At 42.5% G+C, this 17,422-nt stretch overlaps 3 protein-coding genes across 3 annotated transcripts; 2 read left to right on the forward strand and 1 right to left on the reverse strand.

Annotated features, from left to right (window-relative positions):
* Positions 1–1,104: 1,104 nt before the first annotated feature.
* si:cabz01007794.1 (soluble scavenger receptor cysteine-rich domain-containing protein SSC5D) lies at positions 1,105–6,700 on the forward strand. The gene is made up of 7 exons (XM_053416155.1): positions 1,105–1,325; positions 3,656–4,638; positions 4,797–4,988; positions 5,118–5,213; positions 5,521–5,659; positions 5,806–5,973; positions 6,073–6,700. Exons 2-7 carry the CDS (start codon positions 3,658–3,660, stop codon positions 6,114–6,116), a joined length of 1,620 nt encoding a protein of 539 aa, XP_053272130.1. The 5' UTR covers positions 1,105–1,325; positions 3,656–3,657; the 3' UTR covers positions 6,117–6,700.
* Positions 6,701–11,741: 5,041 nt separating this feature from the next.
* LOC128430561 (keratin-associated protein 4-3-like) lies at positions 11,742–12,278 on the reverse strand (the record flags this gene model as incomplete). The annotated part of the gene is made up of 1 exon (XM_053416661.1): positions 11,742–12,278. A coding segment is annotated over one exon (537 nt), but the record flags the coding sequence as incomplete, so codon positions are not given.
* Positions 12,279–14,217: 1,939 nt separating this feature from the next.
* On the forward strand, positions 14,218–17,422 carry LOC128430175 (putative ferric-chelate reductase 1). The gene is made up of 6 exons (XM_053416160.1): positions 14,218–14,356; positions 15,387–15,581; positions 15,711–15,806; positions 16,290–16,428; positions 16,558–16,725; positions 16,825–17,422. Exons 1-6 carry the CDS (start codon positions 14,225–14,227, stop codon positions 16,866–16,868), a joined length of 774 nt encoding a protein of 257 aa, XP_053272135.1. The 5' UTR covers positions 14,218–14,224; the 3' UTR covers positions 16,869–17,422.

Genomic DNA, 17,422 nt, shown 5'->3' on the forward strand with positions numbered 1-17,422 from the left:
TAAATGCTAATCTGAAAGGAGATAATTTTTTTAATTGTAACACAAAAAACGATGGTTATGGCTGGAAAACACATGGTACAGCAAAGTAACACCCACAGTGTGTATTCAAACAAAGAACTAGTTAAATGATGTCCGACTTTCTGTGTACAGAAGATTTATTCAACTGCACATAACAGTCACATGTTCAATTACACTTTAACCAGATATAATCACAACCAAATCTGAGTGTTAATAATTTGACCTTAAACTTTGATGCAAATAATACAAATAATGTTATTTAATTATACCTAATGCAAAGAAAAGAGATATAAAATCTAACATGAAAGCAAATCTGAGGAAAGATAAAGATTAATGTTTAGAGCAGTTCAATTTCTTATAAATTACACTATGGGAACTTTGTCCTGTATTGTTTATCATCTCAATTTGCAGGAAGAAATACAGAAGCCTGTGGTGGTAATTTGACATGTCCTCTATAGCTCTTCATGTCAAATATCACTTTACCAACTGTCCTCCGCTGCGATCGCAATGTCGTGCTAACTGTGGCCTAACTGGATAATTACCACTTTCCAACTGGCTCAGCGCTGCCTGGACTTGCAGAAACCACTGAACACAATGGAGATGTGGAAGCAAACACAACGGCTGGACTGGTGCTTATAAAACATTTCTTGGCATTGTGTTACAGGTCTCATGACTAAGTGCAAACGCACACACACACACACAAACACGCACCTTTCTGTTACCTGCCCTCTGTATGTTGTTACCCCTCACAGGGTTAGGGTGTACCTATATGAGCATTTGTGTAACATCTAAAAGGTATTAACATTCACAGTGAAGATCCACTATTCATACTTCCAAATAAAAGCACTTGCTTTTAGTTCAATTAGAAGCAGGTATTACCAACCCCTGCTGATACAGAACAATTTGATTCCTTGCAGAGAGACTAAAACACGTTTTCAGACAGTCAGACTCTTCTGCTTCACGTTCCTCATGTTGGGTTCAGGCGTCGTGAGTTTTCGAGGAAGTAACGCAGTTCACACAAAGCAGGTTAATGAGAAGTGACAAGGCAAAATCCACGGACTGCCTCCATCACACACGACTTGAATTCTTCACCACACCTTATGGAAACATCATGTGTGACGTCAGCAGTTTTGGTCTTCTCCTCTCTCCTCCAAAGTTTAAATAGTGACACCCAGTGAACAGGTGTCACATCTCACTGGGAGCCAGTTAGGGACACCAGGACTCCACCAAACAGCCACGCTTGAGAATAACACCATCCCTTCGGCTGCTTCACCCTTCATTCGGACTCATAACAGGAAGATCTAAAGGTAAGTTAAGAAAATGATGTTTATATTCTTGAAATTACTTCCATTATCAACGGAATATAGGTTTATCTTCAAGTTACGTTTAATAATTAGTAATAATTTCCTTATTAAAAGTTTTCTTTTGTACTTTCTAAAACTCAAATTCTGTTATTTTGCTTGTTTAAACCTATAATGAAGCGCAACTATTAATTCCCAATACGATAAGTATTTTCATAGCATAAAGTGAAAAATACTAGTGTTGTCAGTTTAACGCGTTATTAAGCGTAATTTTTTTTTATTGCGAGATTAACGCAGAGCTGCCAACCCTCACGCTTTCGCCGTGTGACTCATGCTTTTGCATGTTGGTGGTTGACTAAGTCACAATAATTTTTTAAAACATCATCGTAACAGGCCGTCATGAAGTACAAGGAGCGGGCGAGTGTGTGAGACAGTGAGATCAGAGCTCGTTCACGTGAAGCAGCCTCTCAGTGACTGACTGCTTCTTAACTATGAAAACAGTGAAAACACAGAGTTTCTCTGGTCTCAGCTGATCAGAGATCAGCGCCTCAGCTTCTCGATCAGAGCAGAAGCTGCAGTTGGTTTCCATCGAGCTTCAGTATCTGTGTTCGCCTCCAGTCTGACCTGATCTCGCTTTTTTTTTTAATACTTCGCCAACTCAAATATATATTTTTAAGCTACTAGGCTGGAGCTATATGTTTTTATTTATTTAAAAAAAGGGTACTTCTTATTTCATACATTTTCCACAAATATGGGGAGGACTCAAATAGCCCTACATAGTTCTGTGTTTAATTTGTTTCAAAGTAGGCCGACACTTGCCTGTGTATTTTGTTTGTTGCTGGTCTGTTTGAGAGGCCTGACTGCTATGTTCACAGCAAACTTGAAAAAAAGAAAATATTAAGCCATGGTTTAACTGCACTATAGGCTGAGTCCTTGTTTACCTGAAATGTGCACTTAATAATTTTATTTTGTACCGCCCTGATTGGCAATGTTATTTTTCAATAAAATAAAACATTTGAATAAAGCAAGCCAATCCACTTTCCATGTGGATAGAGCATTAAAACCCCCAAAAAGTTACAGAGAAAAAATGAATAGATACAAAATTGCGATTAATCGCGATTAATTTTGAGTTAACTATGACATAAATGGGATTAATCGAGATTAAATATTTTAATCGTTTGACAGCACTAAAAAATACATAACCTATACTTCATATTTGTTCCTTCTATTTTAAATTCTAATTTATATTGTTCAATTATTGGTTTAAATATGTTTTGTTTTTGCTCCTTTTGGAACGGTTAGGTTTTCTCTGAAATATTGTAAAGTCTCGACTTGAGATAATAGTTGTTGGGACTACAAATAAAGTTTTATTATTCAATTATATAAAATGAGGGTAAAATTTCAAATGGTTTACGATGACATACTGTAAAGCAAATGTCATTAAAGATCGTAGACTGCAGTAACACCTGAAACGATTTCTCTACCTCACAAACGTAAGGTTAACATGAAACGCTACAACTGAATGAACGGGGGGGAAACGTGCTCAGAGCTACTCGCCTGTTTGGAGTCATATCGTCCAGATATGAAGGAATATCAGAGTCTCAGAATTATTCACACTTCACCCTAATTGAAGATAAGGTTGAGTAGGCGAGTCGAGTGTGGTTCATATGTTTTCACACAGTCAAGCTGAGTGTGAGATAAAAGCTGTTCGTAGCCAGGCGTCAGTTCCACGTTGGTCCGAATCGTTGAGAAAGAGACATTCCAGACATGCCTGAGACCTAGCTGAACGTATTTACGACCTAGTACATAGTATTTTAAAAACTATAAAGACTTTTTAAGGCCTAAACTTTAGATACTATTGATATACTTCTATGTTTTTCAAAAAACTTCTCCTCATACTTTACAGATATCTTTTTGAAATGAAGCGAGAATCAGTGGTGCTTTACAGTGTGTTAAATGATGTCCATATACTTTATAGACTACTATATAGAATCAATTATTTGAAGTAGTTTGCCTCGTGATCCAGCAGGGGGCGCTCACTAGCAGCATGACGTATTGTACGCCAGTAATGTTGCGTGGTTTTGCCCCAAAATTTGAGAAAGCTAGCAAGTGGTGAAGGCCCAAATTGTGTGTCATACCAAAGTTGTTCTAACTTGTGTTTTTAAGTTAAACAGCCGTAGTTTCTGAAGGCTGGTGTAACATGTACTGATACCACAAGGGGGAAATATTGACGACAAATGAAAACAAAATACAAATCCCCATGTTTTGTTGTTTTATTTGTGTAGCTATTTTACCGCCAAAGTGCCCCTAACTAAATGATATCCTTCCTACTCTAGACATGGACAACAGCCTGGTGCTCACTGTCCTCTTCCTGGCTCTGTCCTGGATGTCAGGGACCAGCGATGCTACCAACTCAAGCTCGACGACAAACAACATGACCACAAACAACATGACGACAAACAACATGATGACAAACAACATGACCACAAACAGCCCGACGTCAAACAACATGACCACGGCGCCGCACAGCATGACGACAAACAACATGACGATGCCGCCGCACAGCATGACAACAAACAACATGACGACGCCGCCGCACAGCATGACAACAAACAACATGACGATGCTGCCGCACAGCATGACGACAAACAACATGACGATGCCGCCGCACAGCATGACGACAAACAACATGACGACGCCGCCGCACAGCATGACAACAAACAACATGACGATGCCGCCGCACAGCATGACAACAAACAACATGACGATGCCGCCGCACAGCATGACGACAAACAACATGACGATGCCGCCGCACAGCATGACGACAAACAACATGACGATGCCGCCGCACAGCATGACAACAAACAACATGACGATGCCGCCGCACAGCATGACGACAAACAACATGACGATGCCGCCGCACAGCATGACGACAAACAACATGACGATGCCGCCGCACAGCATGACGACAAACAACATGACGATGCCGCCGCACAGCATGACAACAAACAACATGACGATGCCGCCGCACAGCATGACAACAAACAACATGACGATGCCGCCGCACAGCATGACGACAAACAACATGACGACGCCGCCGCACAGCATGACAACAAACAACATGACGATGCCGCCGCACAGCATGACGACAAACAACATGACGACGCCGCCGCACAGCATGACAACAAACAACATGACGATGCCGCCGCACAGCATGACGACAAACAACATGAACACAGCACCATCAACTGCAATAACAGCAGTAGCCACAACAACCAATACAACACTGATTACCAACACCACAGTGATCGATCTTGGGGTGAGTGATGTCAAAACTGTGTCGAGGTGGATCCACATCGTCCATCTTTATATAGTCTATTCTCCAAACCAATCAGAAATCAATGTCTGACCTCTGACTTTGAACCATTTCAAAGTGCACATACTCCCGCTAACACGTTTTTCTCGTCTCTGTTGCAGACGCCTGTTGGCCGGACCGGATGTGGGACCCAACAGATCTGTGGGTCTGAGCCCTCTGACTGTGACCCCTCATCATCTTCATCGTGTTTCTTCGTTTCTGCCAAGCAGACGGACGGTCAGAACTTTGAGTTTTCCATCTCAGGGGAGTCAAGTGGCTACATCGCTGCCACGGTGTCAGCTGACACCACAGTGGTACGTTGTTCTATCACTCCTTCACCGATTAAAGTTCCATCAAGTCCAACCCTGAACCAATCATTCAGTTTGTTCCGAGTCATCGGTGTTAACAGGTACAATGAACTGTTTTGTGGTTTTGCTCCACAGGGAGGAAACGACACAACCTACATCTGTGCGAACAATAATGGCAAAGTGAAGTTCTTCAGCGCTCTCCTCGACAACGACAAGCTGACAGGGACAGAGGTGAGTTCCACTAGCCCTGAAGCAGTGGAGGAGCCGGATGAGGATATTCTATAAGTCTACACTTCACTGGACTCTTCTTGTGGTTCTGCAGTGTTTTCTAAAGTTAATAAAACTGTAAAATATCAGGAAACAATTTGTCGTAAGGGTTTGATAATGACATCTTTGGTAACATGGCCAATTCTTTTGAATGTGTAAATCATTATCAGATGTTTTATAGGCCCCCTCCAAAATCCATATCAGTTGGCTTCTAGTTGACATAGTACAACTATGATCTTTGTGGTCTGTTAAACTTGTCTTTGCTCTGCAGCTGCCTGTGAACTCGGTGCAGGGCCGAGTCGATGGAAACCTGATCCAGTGCACGTTTGTTGCCACTTTGGACCTGACAACCACAAGAGCAGCAGCAACAAGCGCCTCACTGTCACTCTCCACCGGGACCTTTGACAGCAGTAAGCTAACACATTAAAGATATACATTTACAACATACAGTCAACTAGGAGCCACTCTCAGAGACTACACAACATAATATATTCATACTTCCCCCATGTTCTGATCACATGTCCCTGACCTGTCTGTCTAATGCTTGTTCACTCAGCTTCTGGATCTCTGGGAACCCCCGACACCAAATTTAGGAGCAGAGTCGTAGACCTGAGCGATTCTACTGCCACCATCTCTAATGAGCTTACCACCACGAACGCGACCACGACCGCCACCCCCGCTGTGACTGGACACGCCACCACGTTCCAGCAGTCACTGGTGCAAGGTCAGAATAAGAGATAACACGGATGATGATGTAGAATCGAACCCCGATAAAGCCACGTTTGTACAATGACTAAAAACTGTTCTCCGTCCTCCTCTTTAGTTCTGCTGATCTCTATGGGCGTATTCACTATGGCCCTGATGTGAGCAACACAACACCTTCAGGATTCAACACAACAAGAAACATAACTTCTCAATCTAAATATTGTATTTACTGTACACAGTATATCCCACATTATAAGGATCATGCTGAATTTGAAATCCACTCACCGGAGGTGCAGGTAGGAGTGCTGGTGGGTGGTCAGTCTTCTGACTGCTTTCAGGTGTGTTGTAGAATCTGAAAGAAATAAGAGAATACATGTTGAAGTTTTGAATTCAAGGTTATGTGTAATATATTTACCCCCTCCCCCCCACAACCTCTTTGTTATTGATGTTCTCTGTCTTTGTCACACACTATGATGCTAGAAAATGGATGAAATATGCTGTATCAAACTTTCTATTGTAAATGTGTGTACTGTACATGATGCAATAATGATTTCGAAATGAAGCCTTCGGTGGCTGATGTGTGTGAGTGTGTGCGTGTGTTTGTGTGGAATAGCGAACGCAAATGAGCCGTTGTGTATTAGGAATGCAAGTTACGATACGAAATGCTGCTGATAATTAATTTAGCAGTTTGCATAATGTAAAAGAGTTTTTATTGCCATTTCTCATTAAAGTTATATTTAAAACAAGGTCTGATTGTTCTGATATTGTTGAGGGATGGAAACACCAGTCATCACACACACACACACACACACACACAGTTGCATCACAAACTGAACATTACAACTAATTAGCCTGTATGCTAGCTTTAAATTCTTCGTAAACACGCTAACTGAAGGCTAGCCTGAAAACAACACAGATGCCTAGCTAACGGTAGCTACATGTAGCAGCTAACGTTCCATTTGAATAATGCTCATAGTTAGCCGGGATCTCCAGTTTTGTATCCGTGAATTGTCTCGGGGCCCAAATCAAACTGTCGGTGGAGGATTTACAACAGGTTTAGGCGTAGGGTTGAATGGTTAGGATTAGGGTCATGTCTAGGCATAGGGTTAGGTTTTAAGTTTAGGCATTGGGTTAGGTATAGGGCTAGGGTTAAGTGGTTCGGTTTAGGCGTAGGGTTGAATGGTTAGGGTTAGGATTAGGGTTAGTTTTAGGCATAGGGTTGAATGTTAAGGGTTAGGATTAAGTCTAGGTATAGGGTAAACTGTTTAAGTTTAGGTATAAGTATCTGGTTAGGGTTAGGCGTAGAGTTTAATTAGTTAGGTTTAAATAGTTAGGGTTAGGTTTTTAGGAAAACTGTTGTTTTAGGGTTAGGGTTAGGGTGAGTCCTGTCAACTAGGAAACTACAACTGCACCTGTCCCAACACCACCGGCTGTACGATGCCTCTAACGATAAAGCAGTGCTTATGAAAGCTTTAGGCTTCATCCACACGACTAGCTTTGAGTTTTAAAATGCATCAAAGTGGCACGAAACCGATGTTCAGAAATGATGTCGCCCTAATTGGTCTCATCAGTCATCATGACTCCTTCTAATTCCCAGTATAAGCAACCAACTTCAGCTTAGACAATCTACTTCCTGTTTACACAGGCACATCAATGCCTAACCCTTACACTTTCAGTGTGTGCGCGCGTGGAGCTAAACGCTAATCTGAAAGGAGATAATTTTTTTAATTGTAACACAAAAAACTATGGTTATGGCTGGAAAACACATGGTACAGCAAAGTAACACCCACAGAGTGTATTCAAACAAAGAACTAGTTAAATGATTTCCAACTTTCTGTGTACAGAAGATTTATTCTTAAGTATTCTGTGATGACAGAGAGTCTGACACCACGTGAAGTGTGCCAGGACAGATCCCGTGACTCGATTGCTGCTACGCTAACCAAACAGGTTTAACATCACAGGTTCATGAGACTCACAGATGGCGCCAGTGATTATTCTTTATCAACTGCCAATAACAGTCACATGTTAAATTACACTCTCACCAGATATAATCACGACCAAATCTGATCATGAAACTAGCAGTTCATATTAGTTTTAATAATTTGACCTTAAACTTTGATGCAAATAATACAAATAATCTTATTCAATTATACCTAATGCAAATAAAAGAGATATAAAATCTAACATGAAAGCAAATCTGAGCAGCTACTTGAGTAGGAAAGATAAAGATTAATGTTCAGAGCAGTTCAATTTCTTATAAATTACACTATGGGAACTTTGTCCTATATTGTTTATCGTCTCCATTTGCATGAAGAAATACAGAAGCCTGTGGTGGTAATTTGACATGTCCTTTATAGCTCTTCATGTCAAATATCACTTTCCAACTGGCTCAGCGCTGCCTGGACTTGCCTTTTCCATAATTAGGGATTTTCATATGATCATAAGAAACCACTGAACACAATGGAGATTTGGAAGCAAACACAACGGCTGGACTGGTGCTTATAAACCAGTTCTTGGCATTGTGTTACAGGTATCATGACTAAGGGCAAACGCACACACACACACAAACACGCACCCTTCTGTTACCTGCCCTCTGTATGTTGTTACCCCTCACGACAGGAGTACAGGTGTTTAGACACGATTCCATAAAAGATGTACCTATATGAGCACTTGTGTAACATCTAAAAGGTATAAACCTTCAAGTTGTGTCTGAACCTTGTCCCCTCACTACTGGGGTCCCTCAAGGTTCTGTCCTTGGTCCTCTCCTTTTCTCTTTGTACACCAACTCCCTCGGCTCTGTCATTCACTCACACGGCTTTTCCTACCATAGCTATGCCGATGACACCCAACTAATCCTGTCTTTTCCCTGATCGGAAACACAGGTAGCAGCACGAATCACTGCCTGTCTGACCGACATCTCTCAGTGGATGTCTGCTCACCACCTGAAGATTAACCTTGACAAGACTGAACTACTTTTCCTTCCAGGGAAAGACTCTCCCATCCACGACCTGACTATTAACTTTGACAACTCCGTGTTAACCCCCCCCCCCCCCCCCACTCAGACGGCTAGGAACCTGGGCGTGACACTCGATAGCCAACTCTCCCTTACTGCCAACATTACTGCAACAACACGGTCCTGTAGATTCATGCTGTACAACATCAGGAGGATACGCCCCCTTCTCACTCAGAAGGCGGTGCAGGTTCTGGTCCAGGTTCTGGTCATCTCACGCCTAGATTACTGTAACTCCCTCCTGGCAGGTCTACCTGCTACTGCCATCCGACCTTTGCAGCTCATCCAGAAACCAGCAGCTCGACTGGTTTTTAACCTAAATTCACTCACACTACTCCACTCCTCCGCTCCCTTCACTGGTTACCAGTGGCTGCTCGCATCCGGTTCAAAACACTAGTACTTGCGTACCATGCTGTGAACGGATCCGGTCCAGTCTACATCCAGGACATGGTCAAACGTTACACCCCACCCCGTTCACTCCGCTCTGCTTCGGCTAATCGGCTTGTTGCTCCTTCACTGCTAAACACTCATCAAAAACACGACTGTTTGCGTTCCTGGCTCCTAAATGGTGGAATGAGCTCCCCCATCGACATCAGAAAGTTTACACATCTCCGCCGAAAACTAAAAACATACCTCTTCCGACTTTACCTTGAATAAAAAAAAAATATATATACTAACAACTTTTGGAAACTAACACTTTAGTAGCACTTAAATGGCACTTACTTATAGCACTTTGTAGTTTTGCTTTATTTTGAAGAAATTGTACTTTCTTGATGTTGTCATCCTTGGTATGTACCCTCGGGGTTGAATGCACTTATTGTAAGTCGCTTTGGATAGAAGCGTCAGCTGAATGAAATGTGATGTAAATGTAACATTCACAGTGAAGATCCACTATTCATACTTCCAAATAAAAGCACTTGCTTTTAGTTCAATTAGAAGAAGGTATTACCAACCCCTGGTGATACAGAACAATTTGATTCCTTGCAGAGAGACTAAAACACGTTTTCAGACAGTCAGACTCTTCTGCTTCACGTTCCTCATGTTGGGTTCAGGCGTCGTGAGCCCTCGAGGAAGTAACGCATTTCACACAAAGCAGGTTAATGAGAAGTAACAAGGCAAAATCCACAGACAGTCTCCATCACACACGCCCTGAATTCTTCACCACACCTTATAGAAACATCATGTGTGATGTCAGCAGTTTGGGTCGTCTCCTCTCTCCTCCAAAGTTTAAATAGTGACACCCAGTGAACAGGTGTCACATCTCACTGGGAGCCAGTTAGGGACACCAGGACTCCACCAAACAGCCACGCTTGAGAATAACACCATCCCTTCGGCTGCTTCACCCGTCATTCGGACTCATAACAGGAAGATCTAAAGGTGAGTTAGGACAATGACCTTTATATTCTTAAAACTACATCCGTTATCAACGGAATATAGGTTTATCTTCAAGTTACGTTTAATAATTAGAAATAATTTCCGTATTAAAAGGTTTTCTTTTGTACTTTCTAAAACTCAAATTCTGTTATTTTTGCTTGTTGAACCAATAATGAACAGCAACTATTAATTCCCAATATGATAAGTATTTTCATAGCATAAGGTGAAAATATAAAACCTCTAATTCATATTTGTGTCTAATATCTTAAATTCTGATTTATATTGTTAAATTATTTGTTTGAACATTTTTTGTTTTTGCTCCTTTTGGGAACTGTTAGGTTTCTCTGAAATATTGTAGAGTCTCGACTTGAGATAATGTAATGTATATTATATAAAATTAGGTTAACATTTTCAAATGGTTTACTTTGATATACTGAAAAGTAAATGTAATTAAAGATGGTAGACTCTGTAGTAACACCTGAAACGATATCTGTTACCACACAAATGTAAGGTTTAGGTGAAACGCTACAACTGAACGGGGGGGAAACGTGCTCAGAGCTACTCGCCTTTTTGTAGAGAAAGATATCGGCCGGGTTCAAGGGAATATCAGAGTCTCAGAATTATTTACACTTCACCCTAATTGAATTTAAGGTTGAGTAGTCGAGTCGAGGTGACTGTGGTTTATATGTTTTCTCACAGTCAAGCCGAGTGTGAGATAAAAGCTGTTTGTAGCCGGGCGTCAGTCCCACGTTGGTCTGAATCGTTGAGAAAGAGACATTCCAGACATAGGGTGCAGAGAGAAACTCATATAAAGTGTGACCTGAACGTATTGAAGACCTAGTACAAGACTTTTTAAGGCCTAAAATCCAGATCCTTTTGATATACTTCTGTGATCATTCTCCACATACATTACAGATATCTTTTTGAAATAAAGCGACCAGTGGTGTTTTACAGTTTGTTAAATTATGTCCATATACTTTATAGACTACTATATAGAAACAATTATTTGAAGTAGTTGTCCTCGTGATCCAGCAGAGGGCGCTCACTAGCAGCATGACGTATAGTACACCAGTAATGTTGCGTGGTTTTGCCACAAAATTTGAGAAAGCTATCAAGTGGTGAAGGCCCAAATTGTGTGTCATACCAAATTGGTTCTAACTTGTGTTTTTAAGTTAAACAACCCTAGTTTCTGAAGGCTGGTGTAACATGTACTGATACCACAAGGGGGAAATATTGACGACAAATGAATACAAATCCCAATGTTTTGTGTTTTATTTGTATAGCTATTGTACCACCACAGCGCCCCTAACTAAATGATATCCTTCCTCCTCTAGACATGGACAACAGCCTGGTGCTCACTGTCCTCTTCCTGGCTCTGTCCTGGATGTCAGGGACCAGCGATGCTACCAACTCAAGCTCAACGTCACACAACATGACGACAAACAGCATGACGACAAACAACATGACGACAAACAGCATGATGACAAACAACATGACGACAAACAGCCCGACGTCAAACAACATGACGACAAACAGCATGACGACAAACAGCATGACCACAAACAACATGACGACAAACAGCATGACGACAAACAGCATGACGTCCAACAACATGACGACAAACAACATGACGCCAAACAACATGACGACAAACAGCATGACGCCAAACAACATGACGACAAACAGCATGACGTCCAACAGCATGACGCCAAACAACATGACGACAAACAGCATGACGCCAAACAGCATGACGACAAACAGCATGACGACAAACAGCATGACGCCAAACAGCATGACGACAAACAGCATGACGTCCAACAGCATGACGCCAAACAACATGACGACAAACAACATGACGACAAACAGCATGACGTCCAACAGCATGACGACAAACAGCATGACGACAAACAGCATGACGCCAAACAGCATGACGACAAACAACATGACCATGCCACCACACATCATGACAACAAACAACATGACGATGTCACCACACAGCATGACAACAAACAATATGACGATGTCACCACACAGCATGACAACAAACAACATGACGATGTCACCACACAGCATGACAACAAACAACATGACGATGTCACCACACAGCATGACAACAAACAACATGACGATGTCACCACACATCATGACAACAAACAACATGACCATGCCACCACACATCATGACGACAAACAACATGACGATGCCGCCACACATCATGACAACAAACAACATGACGATGCCGCCACACATCATGACAACAAACAACATGACGATGCCACCACACATCATGACAACAAACAACATGACCATGCCACCACACATCATGACAACAAACAATATGACGATGTCCCCACACATCATGACAACAAACAACATGACGATGCCGCCACACATCATGACAACAAACAACATGACGATGCCACCACACAGCATGACAACAAACAACATGACGATGTCACCACACAGCATGACAACAAACAACATGACGATGTCACCACACAGCATGACAACAAACAACATGACGATGTCACCACACATCATGACAACAAACAACATGACCATGCCACCACACATCATGACGACAAACAACATGACGATGCCGCCACACATCATGACAACAAACAACATGACGATGCCGCCACACATCATGACAACAAACAACATGACCATGCCACCACACATCATGACAACAAACAACATGACCATGCCACCACACATCATGACAACAAACAATATGACGATGTCCCCACACATCATGACAACAAACAACATGACGATGCCACCACACATCATGACAACAAACAACATGACGATGCCACCACACATCATGACAACAAACAACATGACGATGTCCCCACACATCATGACAACAAACAACATGACGATGCCACCACACATCATGACGACATACAACATGACGATGCCACCACACATCATGACAACAAACAATATGACGATGCCACCACACATCATGACAACAAACAACATGACCATGCCACCACACATCATGACAACAAACAACATGACCATGCCACCACACATCATGACAACAAACAACATGACGATGCCACCACATATCATGACAACAAACAACATGACGATGCCACCACACATCATGACAACAAACAATATGACGATGCCACCACACATCATGACAACAAACAACATGACCATGCCACCACACATCATGACAACAAACAACATGACCATGCCACCACACATCATGACAACAAACAACATGACCATGCCACCACACATCATGACAACAAACAATATGACGATGCCACCACACATCATGACAACAAACAACATGACCATGCCACCACACATCATGACAACAAACAACATGACGATGCCACCACACATCATGACAACAAACAACATGACCATGCCACCACACATCATGACAACAAACAACATGACGATGCCGCCGCACATCATGACAACAAACAACATGACGATGCCACCGCACATCATGACAACAAACAACATGACCATGCCACCACACATCATGACAACAAACAACATGACCATGCCACCACACATCATGACAACAAACAACATGACCATGCCACCACACATCATGACAACAAACAATATGACGATGCCACCACACATCATGACAACAAACAACATGACCATGCCACCACACATCATGACAACAAACAATATGACGATGCCACCACACATCATGACAACAAACAATATGACGATGCCACCACACATCATGACAACAAACAATATGACGATGCCACCACACATCATGACAACAAACAACATGACCATGCCACCACACATCATGACAACAAACAACATGACGATGCCACCACACATCATGACAACAAACAACATGACCATGCCACCACACATCATGACAACAAACAACATGACCATGCCGCCGCACAGCATGACGACAAACATCATGACCACGGCACCAGCAACTGCAACAACAACAGCAGCAGTCGCCACAACCACCAATACAACTCTGATTACCAACACCACAGTGATCGCTCTTGAGGTGAGTGATGTCAAAAAACTCAAATCTGAACAAAGCTGGGTTATGGAACACGATCTGAAAGTCACTTTTATTGACGTCGTAGAAGTCCTGTCACACGACTGGAATCTGAGTTAGACATAAGTCATTATGCATAGATTAGGCTGCAGAGACCAGCTGCACAGGTTTCAGATACCAGATGAACAAGATGGACCTGATGCAACATATGTGTGTGTATCTATAAGCCTCGGAGCGACAACTGCATTCTTCTCCCGTTCGGGATTCGCTGAAATACTTGCGGGAAAGTCAAAGCACATTGTCGGAAATGTAGCTTGTTTATTTCTTAGCATTCTTGGTGTGCATAATCTATATCTACTTCAGAGGCTGAGAAATTAAAGTATCTGTAAACATTGGCGATTCATCCAGCTCTTCAGAAAACACTCCGGTTTGAGGACATACCAAAATAAGAAGGGATTCGAACACTGGATTCAAAACCAGATTATATATAAAACTGTGTTGAGGTTGATCCACATCGTCCATCTTGATAAGATACATCTATTGATCCCAAACACATGCACAGTTACACTACATGCAGATGAGGGACATTTGTCCTCTGCTTTTGACCCATCTGGTGAACATAGCAGGACACACAGAGCAGTGGGCTGCCATGCACAGCGCCCGGGGAGCAGATGTTGGGGGACTAAGGTGCCTTGCTCAGGGGCACTTAGACAGTGGGGGTAGGGAGAGTCCTCTTTGGACTTTTCGAACAGATCCAGGGTTTGTCCGTCCCGGTATGTTTTCACTGGGAGGAGTAGAACCAGAGACCTTCCGGTCTGATGTCCGTAACTTTCTGCCCATAGTCCAATTTTTCTGCCACTAGTTCACCGCCTCTCCCAACATACAGTCTATGCACCAAACAGATTTGACTTGTTGCTTATGATTCAGGTCATGATTTGTTCCTTAATAAGCTTCAAATCTATATCTGACCTCCGACCTTGAACCATTTCAAAGTGCACATATTCCCGCTAACACGTTTTTCTCGTCTCCGTTGCAGACGCCTGTTGGCCGGACCGGATGTGGGACCCAACAGATCTGTGGGTCTGAGCCCTCTGACTGTGACCCCTCATCATCATCTTCATCGTGTTTCTTCGTTTCTGCCAAGCAGACGGACGGTCAGAACTTTGAGTTTTCCATCTCAGGGGAGTCAAGTGGCTACATCGCTGCCACGGTGTCAGCTGACACCACAGTGGTACGTTGTTCTATCACTCCTTCACCAATCAAAGTTCCATCAAGTCCAACCCTGAACCAATCATTCAGTTTGTTCCGAGTCATCGGTGTAAACAGGTACAATGAACCGTTTTGTGGTTTTGCTCCACAGGGAGGTAACGACACAACCTACATCTGTGCGAACAATAATGGCAAAGTGAAATTCTTCAGCGCTCTCCTCAACAACGACAAGCTGACAGTGACAGAGGTGAGTTGCACTAGCCCCTAAGCAGTGGAGGAGCCGGATGAGGATATTCTATAAGTCTACACTTCACTGGACTCTTCTTGTGGTTCTGCAAGTAAAATACTGACTTAACAGTTAATGGCTGATAATCCAACTCTCTACTGAGAAAATGAGATGCATCAGTTGGCCAACAGAATCATACGGAGCGTTCAGAGATGTCAATACCAGCATTCGTGTCTTGGCAATAAAAAGATGTCCGTTTGTCTATAAAACACATTTTCTTACTTAGAGTGTTCTATAAAGTTAATAAAACTGTAAAATATCAAGGCAATATTTATCGTAAGGGTTTGATAATGACATATTCTGCAACATTGCCAATTCTTTTGAACGTGTATATCATTATCAGATGTTTTATAGGCCCCCTCCAAAATCCATATCAGTTGGCTTCTAGTTGACATAGTACAACTATGATCTTTGTGGTCTGTTAAACTTGTCTTTGCTCTGCAGCTGCCTGTGAACTCGGTGCAGGGCCGAGTCGATGGAAACCTGATCCAGTGCACGTTTGTTGCCACTTTGGACCTGACAACCACAAGAGCAGCAGCAACAAGCGCCTCACTGTCACTCTCCACCGGGACCTTTGACAGCAGTAAGCTAACACATTAAAGATATACATTTACAACATACAGTCAACTAAGAGCCACTCTAATATATTCATACTTCCCCCATGTTCTGATCACATGTCCCTGACCTGTCTGTCTAATGCTTGTTCACTCAGCTTCTGGATCTCTGGGAACCCCCGACACCAAATTTAGGAGCGGAGTCGTAGACCTGAGCAATTCTACTGCCACCATCTCTAATGAGCTTACCACCACGAACGCGACCACGACCGCCACCCCCGCTGTGACTGGACACGCCACCACGTTCCAGCAGTCACTGGTGCAAGGTCAGAATAAGAGATAACACGGATGATGATGTAGAATCGAACCCAGATTGAGCCACGTTTGTACAATGACTAAAAACTGTTCTCCGTCCTCCTCTTTAGTTCTGCTGATCTCTATGGGCGTATTCACTATGGCCCTGATGTGAGCAACACAACACCTTCAGGATTCAACACAACAAGAAACATTACTACTCAATCTCAATATTGTATTTACTGTACACAGTATATCCCACATTATAAGGATCATGCTGAATTTGAAATCCACTCACCGGAGGTGCAGGTAGGCGTGATGCTGGTGGTCAGTCTTCTGACTGCTTTCAGGTGTGTTGTAGAATCTGAAAGAAATAAGAGAATACATGTTGAAGTTTTGAATTCAAGGTTATGTGTAATATATTTACCCCCCTCCCCCCCACAACCTCTATGTTATTGATGTTCTCTGTCATTGTCACACACTATGATGCTAGAAATATGCTTTTGTGCAATTTTCTATTGTAAATGTTTGTACTGTACATGATGCAATAATGTTTTCAAAATGAAGCCTTCAGTAGCTGATGTGTGTGCACGTGGGTGTGTGTGTATGTGTGTGAGTGGGTGTGTGGGTGTCTGTGCAATAGCGAATGCAAATGAGCCGTTGCACATTAGGAATGCTTGATACGATACGAAATGCTGTGGAAAATATTTTTGCACTTTGCATTATGTA

This window comes from Pleuronectes platessa, chromosome 23, assembly GCF_947347685.1.
Source record: "Pleuronectes platessa chromosome 23, fPlePla1.1, whole genome shotgun sequence".
NCBI lineage: Eukaryota > Metazoa > Chordata > Actinopteri > Pleuronectiformes > Pleuronectidae > Pleuronectes > Pleuronectes platessa.

Excerpts from the sequence above, each read along its gene's own strand:
- si:cabz01007794.1 (XM_053416155.1), top strand. The coding sequence starts at position 3,658 with ATGGACAACAGCCTGGTGCTCACTGTCCTCTTCCTGGCTCTGTCCTGG. Across the intron at positions 4,639-4,796 it reads CCACAGTGATCGATCTTGGG|ACGCCTGTTGGCCGGACCGG; the intron begins GTGAGTGATGTC and ends TCTCTGTTGCAG. Across the intron at positions 4,989-5,117 it reads TGTCAGCTGACACCACAGTG|GGAGGAAACGACACAACCTA; the intron begins GTACGTTGTTCT and ends TTTGCTCCACAG.
- LOC128430175 (XM_053416160.1), top strand. The coding sequence starts at position 14,225 with ATGACCATGCCGCCGCACAGCATGACGACAAACATCATGACCACGGCA. Across the intron at positions 15,582-15,710 it reads TGTCAGCTGACACCACAGTG|GGAGGTAACGACACAACCTA; the intron begins GTACGTTGTTCT and ends TTTGCTCCACAG. Across the intron at positions 16,726-16,824 it reads CCAGCAGTCACTGGTGCAAG|TTCTGCTGATCTCTATGGGC; the intron begins GTCAGAATAAGA and ends CCTCCTCTTTAG.